Source organism: Mya arenaria, chromosome 6, assembly GCF_026914265.1.
Source record: "Mya arenaria isolate MELC-2E11 chromosome 6, ASM2691426v1".
In the NCBI taxonomy this organism is placed as follows: Eukaryota; Metazoa; Mollusca; class Bivalvia; order Myida; family Myidae; genus Mya; species Mya arenaria.
The window spans coordinates 20,502,871-20,515,086 of record NC_069127.1 but is presented as its reverse complement, the minus strand read 5'-3'; the positions used below and the strand labels follow the sequence as shown (position 1 = coordinate 20,515,086).

The following is a 12,216-nucleotide window of genomic DNA, read 5'->3' as shown; positions in this document are numbered from 1 at the left end:
TGTTCGTGTTTGCCAAATCACTGTAAGATGTAGACGCTATATATCAGATTTTTACCGTAAAACTGCATTGATGTCTTATTCTATGGTTAAAACAATTGAAACTAAAGGGACTCGCCTAGTACACAATATTTCACGAAGACCTTGTGTAGACGCCGAAAGTAAAAGGGACTCGCTCAAATTTTGGCATAATTTTTTTGATTGATTTATTGCGAACTGATACTATTAGGAATAATAGAGAAACTGACAACAAAATGTCACGCCAAGAAGGACTGATACATAAATATAGTAATTACCTTTACAGTTTAGCTTTATGTTGAATCGCGTTACAAATACAATTCAAAGTCGAGGACTTCAAAGGCAATAATTGAGCATATGTCAATAATTGTTGTAGTGTTCCATCCGCCCGTATCTTATTTTTAAAACTCGTAATGATTTGCCACACTTTATTTTGTCATACAAAAATGTTTTACAAAAAACATGAGCTAGTCCCTCAAACACAAAGCGAGAGACACACAACGTATGTCACGTTTGTGATTAAACGTTTAAGACGGACATCACGTGCAATAATATATCTTTTTAAACGATGTGTTTACCGCCTTAAAACGTTCATGAGTTTATATTTAGGTTTAACTGGGATTTATTGTTAAAATAGTATCCATATAAATACCTTTAGTATTCGCGTAACGATCCATTCGCAGAATTGGTTTTTGAAACGAAAATACATCTTTATAGAAATACTGCTTGTTAATGATAATTCCAGTGAAAACATTGGGTTTATTTTCGTGTTTAACGTTCCATAGCATTTGATTCTGACCGTAAATGAAGATGGAATATGTAACTCGGCCGTTGGTTACAATAGCCATCTGGAATGTGCTTGTCTGAAACAAAATGTTAAAAATAAAACTTTTATTGAGTAAATAAATGAACAATATACTTCTATCGACGGACTGAAGAATGAAAAATGAAGATAATGAGTATGAGACTCTTCAAACAAAAGCTATATACTGTAACAAATGTCCAGTAGACATATCTTTGATTTATCGACATTTAACGAACAACTATTTAAAATAAAGTGGAATAAATTGTTTCCAGGCGTTTTAATCGTTTATTTTGTTGACAACCGGTTTGACTTACTTATTGGAGTCTGTGCAAACTACACTTGCTTTAAACAACTACAAATTGATGTTTTGCATAGCCATATACTTATAAATGCAAACAATACCTTTTCGTCTTCATATATCTTCTGGTATGGAATCATGTTCGACCAACTTGCAATCACTGCAAACTTGATATCAAACGCACTGTCGTCATAAACAAGGGAAACAATCCTCCGCAATGTATTTATATCTTCATTGTGGTGTAGGTCACTGTTTTGCAATATATCAACTACTCTATATGAAACAGTTCCATTCGAGGTTTCAACATAAAATGGTGCTAAAAGTAATGTTTTATCAAATGTGTCTGTTGTTCGGGGCGGATTTGGATTCGTATACTTGATGCCAATACTAATATAACCATTTGTGCAAATCTACAAATATAAAGTATAAAAAACATACACTTTGTAATTGTTCAAATAGCATGAGTAGGTATACCATCCATCATGCTACTTACATTGAACATTGGTATCATTTGGAAAAAGTGCGAACATATCAGAATGTATTACCAAAATAATACTTGATGGTCGACATATTGATAATACACTTTCAACGAAATATTTATTGTTACTTTAAGAATGGCATTATTGTATATCATGCCATTGTAATTTTCAGCCATTCAAATGAATAAATCGACATGGATAATGTACTCACAAACAATTTGTAATATAACTTATCTCCAACAGGAAAACCCGGTCCAAAGCGTATTTCGCTGCTACACAGTTGTTCATGTTCAAGGATAGTATCGTTCGAGTAGAGGCCAGATGGCAACAAAGGCACTTAAATCAAAGATAGGTATGCTTAGCATATGCTTATTCTATAAAAAAATGTTTTTCTTTTTACGAATGATGGGTATCTTACACACGATTGATCAAACATAGAACATATCTGCACTTACCTGCATCACAAGTTTGTGAATCATGGTCGTAAAATCCAGTTTTGCAACTGCAGAAGTTGTTTATACATAGGGCCCCGTTTGAAAAACAATCACGGCTAACTGTACATTGGGTCCCGGCGTTCGCTGCAATATTTAAACAGGATCATGGTCAAAATTCAACTCGTGGCCGATTCCAGTTTGTTAAAGAAAAATATTGCATTGTCAACAGTTTTTTTTTCTTTATCTTATACGACAGCATTTCCACAAAAGTGAGTCCATTTTATATGTTAATCAAGAATACTCAAATCACGTAAGACGACGGGACGGTGACTTATGTCAACAGTTATAACCAATTCATGCATCATTTTTTAACCATCAAACTGGACGAAATTAAATGTCCAAAAAGGTTTTCACTGCAAGCTATTATTAAAATCCTTAAACGAGTCTATTACCTTCACAACCTAAGAGATCGAACCGCATTGATACGTGTCTATACCAATCAATCGGATTTATACGCACACATAAGGCCAAGAACTTATTTTCCAGGTAATTAGTTACAATCGAATCCGTATCCGTATTTCCCTGGAATACCTATAATATTAAGCATGTTGTTAAGATATTAGATCTTTATAAAAAAGAGTCCCCATTGGTTAAAGCTGGATTACGAAAGCATCATTTAGCATATATGAACTTCTTTCGAATCCGATTCTTGTAAAAAAATCCAATGCGTTTTAACCTGACTCAAACCCGAAATCACAATGGTTCAAGACGAATGTTTGAAACATCTACTATCACTCTAACGTATCGTACATGGATGATCTGTTATGTTTCTTTTTGGTATCTATGGCATGCATATACCTGTTCAGTTCCATCAATTTTCACCGCTCTCACAAATTGGCTACAATCGCTACTGTATGACAATTTGTATGCTTTAACATATTGGTAATGACCATCCGTGTTATCCCGTCCCTGAGTAAATACAGCACGAATGATACTAAGTTTGGTAAGGTGCACCTGTGTAGTAACGAAAATAGCAGATCAGTATTTGCTTAATGAACATAATCTTTAGCAAGACATAAATACTCTAAATTACAACCAACATGAAGACAAATGGATGATACCCTTTAAATGACTCAAAGGGTCCGAATAAACACTCATCTTTGCAAAATACACGTGAGTCTTATCCGCAATTTGATTTTATAATGTCTTCAATATAAACAGATTTAGTAAACGATAGAAATTTTATTTCACATTAAAAATTGCAATAGAATATTTTTTTCCGCTGCAGTGCTATGGTAAGCATAACAATCTGACAGTAAAGCTATCTTGGACTGGTCCCTCGCACCGCCATTAAAGATTCAACGTAATATTTCTAATACCTGTATGTATTGATTTATGTCACTAATACGAGCAGACCATGCTCCCCTGAGATAGGATCCATCACTGAATAGGACGTATGGGGTATTAAGTCTACCTCTATAGGCTGCATGAGTAGCATCCCAAATTGAAGACGCTGATAGCTGACTGTCAGACACATTCATTACTAGATAATCGTTACATAATTCTGAAAGATTATAAAGAATAATCTGTTAACTCAAAAAGCAAAGCGGATTGATTTACAATAAAATCATTGAACAAAACAAAAATGTATTTTACCAAAAGGGTAAAGACCATAGCTTTTATTGAACATTCTCAATCAAATCAAAATGCTATACTTTGTACTTGCTATGTGGTTCCGAATGGTCTCTATCGCAGTATCAATCGATAAAACAAATAATTCACCCCCCCCCCCCCCCCCCCCTATTCACTACTATATCCTTACCTTTTGCAGAGCAAGTGTCGATGTTTGTTTCTTTGTCAAAACCAACTGGACAGTCGCAAAGTCCGCCAGAACAGACCGAATAATTAGCATTGCATTCTTCATTATTGACACAAGCTTCTCCCAGTCGTTGATCTGAAAGATTATAAATATGTGTCAAAATGCAATAACTCCTTCTGTGTTTATGCACGAAATGATGTATACAAAATCGAGCGATTATTGAAAAAGCTTACTTTGGCAAATAAACTCCTGTAACAGATCGCAGTTTATATCGTTCATCCTGTACCCATTTGACGTTGCATACATTAACATCTCTAAACATCCTCCTCCTGTGGGTATGGTGTCCACGTAAAATGAGTCATACATTCCACCTTGTGCAACTGATCCATCTTCCCATGTGAAACTTCCGTTTGTTAGGTTAGCGCCTATCCATATCCCTTGGTTGCATGTTCCTCCTAAGTTCACATAATGAACAAGTAAATATACTATATTTTTTACGACTTCTATTTAACGATTTTCACATGAATATCTTAAAATCATACTTAAACTATCCGACGCTTTAATGTAAAGAGATTTACTTGTTAAGAAAATGTAGTGATCAAGCAAATAATGATCCTGGATGATAAAATCTCTATGGATCTGTCCCCTTTAAACATAAATTTTGACTGAAATGTAAACTGCTTACCTTTGTTTGTGTAAATCATATATGATATATTCGATGCTAGGTAAAAATCATCAATGCTCGTTATTTTAAAGAGTCTTCCTTTGTTTAGTTTGCAAGTTTGTCTTGCATTCTCCCACGTCTTACAGGATGTGAACGCTCGATAACATCTACCACCGGACCCCACTTGGTATCCATTCGAGCATGACACTACAAAGAAAATCACTAAAGTATATTCTGATCAACGCCAAACAGAATCACAACAAGAAAGCATGTGAAACCGAAAACAAATATAAATTTATTTATGAAGTATTATGAAAGAAATGTTTGGTTTAACGCCTCGGCACGGTTCGTGAAATCACTACTCGCATATGTGCTTTTTTTAAAAATACGTTTCAGAATCATCAAGATATGCATTAACTGTGTGACTTTGAAGTATAAAGAGCCTTAAATCTTGAGTTTTAAACTGTTAATTGTCGCCGACATCAAACGAGTGTTTAGTCACATTACTCATGCCAGTCCAGATCTTTATCAGTTGTATAATTCTGTACTCAATCAGGCTTAACCACAATGTTTCCTTACATTTATGAACATCTCAGAATGTATCAATTTGAAAGGCATTTGAATATGAAGATAGATTAAATTATATCAACCTATTACAGTTAGTTGCTATCGTTAATAAATGAATGATATAGTCACACTGATATCACTTGTCCAGATTTAAATAACATGTATATAATGGCTTTTAAAGTTATGCATATCGATACGATAAGATATGCTTATTACATAAAACATAATACAATGTTCAGAGCATTTAAACAAAAAAACAACTAATGCACAAACACATTTTCTGGAGCTAATGATTAAATGTTATAACATACTATTATAGCTAGTACGCATGTTAGTAAATATATAATAAATACCTGCACGATTATAAAAATTGTCTTTTGCCTATACAATATAAATTATGTGACTTTTAAATCAATTCATGCCAGCCTCTCTTACCTCTTATCTCTCTTATCTGGTTAGCAGAGAAAATGTATTTTGCTAGATTTTAATTTTTTTTGTTTTTGAGTTGCAATTTAGAAGGCATTTGAATTGATTCAATGTTAGCCAATGGCAGATTTGGCTTTAACATCTTAATTCCCTGTATTTTCGCAAACGAGAAGAAAGTGGGGCTCAGAATCTGATTCATGTTTCATGAGACACAATTATTTCATTTATAGTTGTATAAGTATATCAGCCCGTCTCAATCGCTAGTCTATGAGCAGAAATTGAAAATATTGAGAGAGCAATACGAAATTTATGTTCATAGATAGCAAGTAGGAATATTTAAAAATAAATTGTGTTTAAATTATGCGCATGTTCCTAATTTTGGAGAATTGTTAATGCCTTATTTTTTTCAAGTACGCAATTAGATTGATTTTTTGTGTGTTAATATTGATATCTGTTCACAATACAGATAATTTATTCATATCTGGCGATTTTTTACGATTATTCAATAGCGCAGATCTTTAAAATGAATCATTTTTATGTCAACAGCTTGATGCATACCGAAATGTCTGAGCAGAAATTTAGAACTGAGCCCACTTAGACGTCAAAAAGTTTTATTTTCCGAAGAATGGGAAGTTCAGTGTTGTAAATTGTATGGTATAGTTTGTTTAACGAGAAGGATGCGTGTTGAGCGATAAGTTTTTTGGGACCTATAAAAGTAACCGTTCTTGAATTCCCAAATATCTAAACGAGTATACGAATTCTATTGCCTTGTCTTAATGTATACGGTTATGTGTGTTGATATACCATTTTGGATGATAGTAGCGTTTGTCTTTGCTACATTAAGACCCCACGTATTACAATTTTTCCCACGTGTTTAAGCATAAGACTTAAATAAACATAAATAATGTCATTGTTAGAGGGCTAATATGAATTTGCTTGGTCATCAAGGGTATCATAAAATGAATCTCACATAAACATATTAAGCCATATATACCAAACTACCATGGATAAACAATAAGGTTGCATATTTGTGTCTATGCTTATTTTGAAATTACATTTTCGTAAAAAGTTTGAAGAACGAATTATGCTTTATTTAAAACATAAAAAACATAATCTAAATTCAGATTTCGGAAAGTCGTTAATGTAAACTTCTTGAATATTTTAAATACCATGTTTTACTTTCATAAATAGCCCGGCTTACAGTGTAACCATTGACATTAGCAATTGACGATATACTAGAATACAAAGAATGAAGTTGTTCATAAAAATTATCGTACAAGTTTAACATTTGAAATAATTTGCAGAGTTACATTTCATTTGTTGTAAACGAATCCTTAGTTTCCTTAATACTACTCACTTGGCATTTGGCAATTAGGTTACTTAAAACTGACGAAGCAAGATGACTTAATATTCTCACCGTAAACTTTATTGATGTGATTATTAGATAAACTCATTGTAATAATCAACTTATATACACACGAACAATTAAAAATGGAACTAAATAGTGTATCAGTATAAACTTAAACCTTTGCAATTCGTTCTTGAAATTTTAGTTTATGTTTAATGCATGTAACAAAATACAGATAGATGCAAAAAAGGGTAATCGTTTAAATATTTGTTTCAATATATATTAAAGGAATTGGCAGCATAATAGACAACCCGACAGAGCACAGAATAAGGTCATCAAAAATGCGATAAACGTCAACCAATGCAGACCAAAACGAAACTCAATTTGTCATTTTTTATTATTTTTTTCAGTCGGTTGTACGCCTGTAGCCATGTGCTTGGGACACTACCACATCCCTCGGGAGGGTTAAACATGACGCTCGGGTATCTACCAACCACATCTGTAAGGCGGGTAAAACATGAAGGTCAGAACTCTACTTTCCACATATCAAGGAAGATGAGGCTCGGAACTCTTCCAATCAATCACCTAAGGAGGATTAAACATGAGACTCAGAACTCGACGAACTACAAACCTAAAGACGGATTAAAATAATACTATTGACCCGGCGAACTACATACCTAAGTGGTGTTATACATGATACTATGAACGTGACGAGCTACAAGCCAATGGAGGGTTAAACATGTGACTTTGAACTTGACGAGTTACATACATAGGGAGAGTTTATCATAGACTATGAACTCAAAACCTACATATTTAGGACGACTGGCATTGGTCTTATTATTACTATATTCCTCCTTTAAATTGTTATTTTGAGTGCAATCAAAGTCATTATCCATACCTACAGCTTCTGCTCGACTCACTCACTATTGATTTTGAGTTCAGTAGGTCAAAGGTCAAGGGCGCAGCAGATGTTCACTATTTAATACGGGTGAATAAACCAAACATCACTGTTGGATCGTCTCTAGTCCAAAATTACAAATTTCATGTCCATCATTTATTTTTTCTCAGCTACGACCACACAATAGGGGAAACAATCGCTTTTTCAAAAAAAGCAATCTCTAGTTAATATCATGTTTTGCATGTTTAACACCTTTTCAAACTTTATTTCGGCACGTTGACTCGCGCCAGTTGACTGTCCGTCATTTTGAATTAAATATAATATGCAGCTTATATTTTAGTAGGCATACAATTCTATGTTTTTCAACTATGGACAATGTGCTTTCTGTGGCTTTTAAAAAGGTTAATCTGGAGTAAAACCTTTGAATTGTTTTTCAAACCACAAATGATGATCGAGATATCCATACCTGATGCTTTACTTAAGGTGAGAATCTGAAAAAATGATTTAGTACATTTGATATATAAACCGAAATGGGCGAGCGAAAATGTTTGTATACCGAGTCGGTGTCAAAGGAAGGAAATATTTTTAGTGTTTTTATTACACAGTTCTCATAATGATACCGAAATCATGTTCCACACACACACAAACACACACACACACACACACACACACACACACACACACACGCGCACGCGCACACACACACACACACACACACACACACACACATAAGTCAAAAGTTAGTTGTTATATTTTAACAAGAAATTTGGCATAATTTTAACCCTATTGCATTTATACGCGTTAACGTTTCAAGTAGCATATTATATTATGAGATATGCTTAAAGAATACAAGCAAATTCGTTGAATTGATATCTTCTGCCAGATTAATCAAAGCAGATGGCATGGAAATGACGTATTGGTGAAAAATTCAAACCAAAAATGCAATACGGCTGAAGATTAATGGACTCTTATGAACATTGGATGTTAGGTATCAGCTTGTAAAGAAGTGTGTGAAAGAGATTTGATCAAGGTAACATTTTGACTTAATTTCATAAATATACGACCAGATATAATACCACTAGAACTACCAAGATTGTTTCTACCAATTGTTTGACCAAGTGACATAGTTTTTGGTACTGTGAGATTTGAGCAAGGGAAACATTCTTTCGAAGTTTGAACATTATCTGAGCAACCAATACCATGACAGGGTTACAAACAAAAAATCTAAAATTTGACCTAGTGACCTTTTTTGATCACATGAGACTCAGTTTTAAATCAGTCCAAGATTTCATCAAAGGGGGAACATTCTGATTAAATGTTAATGTAAAATGGACAAAATATTATGTCTCTAGCGTGTTTCAAAGATCTGTCGAAGATTTGACCTCGTGACCTAGTTTTTAACTCCATATGACCCAATTTAGCAAACGGTTAAAACTTGATCAAGGGGAACATTCTAAAAAAGTTTAAACAAATTATAAACAATCCCTTACAAAATTTTGTTCCGACAGTATGGTTCCAGGCAAGAAAAAACTATTTCACCTATTTGTTTTTTTTGTGTCATCAAAAAACCTAGTTTTAAATTAATTAAATAATATTGGACCAACTATAATATCCCTAGTTTGTTCCATATAGTTATATAAGATGTAACCTAGTAATCTAGTCTTTGACTCTATGTAACCAATATTGTTAAACTGTCGATACAAACGATAACTTACCCGATGCTCCGACAAAAGCATCAACCACCTGCCTCCCGATGACGGCTAGGACACACAAAATTGCCACTATACTATTCCCATGCACCAACATGTTTTCCCGACTTTCAACCCGTGCACAAATGGCGCTGTGGAAATGTTGTTAATAGGTCGCAGATAGTTTTCAGTCCAGAATGCGCTGTGGAACTGTTGCGAATATGTAAAATTATGTTCAGTTCAGAATATTCACAGACATAGCATGCATAGTTTTATAAGTCCAAAATATGGTTCTTCAATGAGTATTTCTTGTACGGATTTCATGAGAATAAGTAGACGCTGATAAGGAAAACCGATTTTTTATTTATAACAGAATTCCTGTATATCTTAAGTTAGGTATTTAAAACAGCGATATTACACTATTTTATACACAAACTTTCACAACTTAGGAACCGCTTTAAGTTGTATATCGGTCCTTGTTCTTTAAGTTTACGTTCGCATGTTTACATTTCCGCATTATCTTAATGTTTGAAAACTGTAAAAAAGGCACAATTCATTAAAATTCTCATCAACGCTATTTTTTAAACGTTGCTTACAAAATAAGCTTTAAGCTATTGATCACTTCCTCATTCCCAACAAGAGGATATTTCAGACTTGGTTTAAACATAATTAAAGCGTTGCAATTAAGATCGATATCTGAATATATTATTAAATTGAATTGAATGCTCTAATGAAACAAATTGTAAACTTGACAATGCGCTTACCACGCAGTCATCATGTACTTAAGTTTATAAAGATAAAAACTTTTGCATTCAATTTAATTGGATATATGTCCGAACAGTTTAAGCCAATTATGTTCCCAATTTGTAGCACATTTTAACGATTTAAAATTTACAAATAATTTCAGGAAGAAAATTCACGGACTTGTTTATTGACGTCGCTTTAAAACGCCAGTATTGAATAGAGTCCAATGTTGTACCATGAAGGGTCACGTGATCAAAATGAACCAGCCAACATTATTATTGTACAATAATACTGTGAAATATGATTGATAAATTCAACCTGAACAATAATTAAAAAAGCTGAGTAAAGAAAATGAAATAACAAGATTCAAATAAAAACGTATGCATTTTACCGTTATCACATGTAATCCTTGGACACATATAATGTGTATCTTATTGCTTGAACCCTATTCGTTGGCTACAGGATTTGTATAGCTTGGTTTAAGAACCTAAGGACCTAATTTATCAAAGCCCAGAAAAAGGTTTCGGAGGATGGTTTGCTTATTTTATATTAATAAAATAATCTGATATCATATGAATGGGTAAATTGAAAAATTCAATGACAATTCAATACCTGTAAAGGTAACTGTTAAATTAATGAATATTACTATCATTTTTATGCTAAGCAGTAAAAACATCTTGATATATATATTGTCAAAGTCGGCTTAGCCTAGGTTCGAGTTTGCCAGTAAGCATGCGAAAAGTGATACATGAGTCTTTTACGGAGCATTTAACATTTTATTATAAAAATAAATCTGTTTAAAAATTACAAATTACGCATTAAGCAATACTGATGAAACAAAGGCACTTGTCAGCTTTCAACGACTGTTTTCTCAATGATTTACATTCAATGTTGAAGTGTTGTCTGTTTCAATTGACTCAACGTTTAACAAAAGGTTATCTCTTGGTCAATGGCAACGTCAGTATCTTGCAGTGTCTTGATTCGAAGTCAAACCATTTTTAAATTCTAAATGACGAAACATGGTATCCTAACCAACTTACGGACAGAAAGACCGTTTATCTTACCTACCGACATTTGTAAACCTAAAATGGTAGAAATATTTGGTTTTGACAACCGGAACCAGATCAAAAAGTTAAAAGATTTTAACTTAATTGAAACATTTTGTAACATCTTAAACACTGAACTATTAATACAATCGCTACTCTCAGAGTAAACAATGACGCACTTTAAAGTTTACAAGTGCATAGGATTTAATTTCAGTACTCGCGGGTCAATCGCTCTAATCCATTCGGTAAATAAATAATGAGCAGCACTTTTGTGGTGAACCATTTGAATTTTGGGCTACGCAGACCCAAAACCTTTCAGCAGTTGTAAAAGTGAAGCGGTATTCCTTTCAAAAATGTACCCCCTTTAGAAATTAGTATTCGCTTCACATAGGGGATAGGTACGATACACCTATTGAAAAGGCGGTATTCGCTTCACAAAGAGGATAGGTACGGTACACCCTTTAGAAAATTGGTATTCGCTTCACAAAGTGGATAGGTGCGATACACCCTTTAGAAAATAGGTATTCGCTTCACAAAGTGGATAGGTACGGTACACCCTTTAGAAAATTAGTATTCGCTTTACAAAGTGGATAGGTACGGTACACTCTTTAGAAAATTAGTATTCGCTTTACAAAGTGGATAGGTACGGTACACTCTTTAGAAAATTGGTATTCGCTTCACAAAGTGGATAAGTACGGTACACCTATTGAAAAAACGGTATTCGTTACGCAAAGAGATTAGGTACGGAACACGCTTTGGAAAAAGCGGTATTCGTAACCCAAAGGGATTGGAGATTGAGTACGGTACACGCTTTGGAAATCAGTATTCGTAACCCAAAGGGATTGGGTACGGTACACGCTTTGGAAAAGCGGTATTCGCTGCGCAAAGGGATTAGGTACGGTATACGCTTTGTAAAAGCGATATTCGTAATGCAAAGGGATTAGGTATGGTACACACTTTGGCAAGCGGTATACATTACGCAAAA

The 12,216-nt window shown here is 33.9% G+C and overlaps 1 protein-coding gene across 3 annotated transcripts in view; it reads right to left on the bottom strand.

Moving 5' to 3' along the window:
* Positions 1-10,075, bottom strand: part of LOC128238182 (uncharacterized) — a 31,282-nt gene extending 21,207 nt beyond the window's left edge. For 2 of the 3 annotated variants that reach the window (XR_008261642.1, XM_052953807.1), the window contains exons 1-11: positions 9,469-9,998; positions 4,536-4,721; positions 4,084-4,305; positions 3,854-3,985; positions 3,411-3,595; positions 2,890-3,045; positions 2,484-2,622; positions 2,053-2,175; positions 1,809-1,933; positions 1,223-1,528; positions 668-878 (exon numbers count right to left, since the gene is read on the bottom strand). Coding sequence is in view for 2 of the 3 variants with exons in the window: in XM_052953807.1 (XP_052809767.1) it covers positions 668-878; positions 1,223-1,528; positions 1,809-1,933; positions 2,053-2,175; positions 2,484-2,622; positions 2,890-3,045; positions 3,411-3,595; positions 3,854-3,985; positions 4,084-4,305; positions 4,536-4,721; positions 9,469-9,559 (1,876 nt within the window). In the remaining variant the exon portion in view is untranslated. Of the gene's footprint in view, positions 1-667; positions 879-1,222; positions 1,529-1,808; positions 1,934-2,052; positions 2,176-2,483; positions 2,623-2,889; positions 3,046-3,410; positions 3,596-3,853; positions 3,986-4,083; positions 4,306-4,535; positions 4,722-9,468; positions 9,999-10,037 lie in introns of those variants that run through there. The other variant, XM_052953806.1, reaches the window with a different exon arrangement.
* Positions 10,076-12,216: the final 2,141 nt, after the last annotated feature.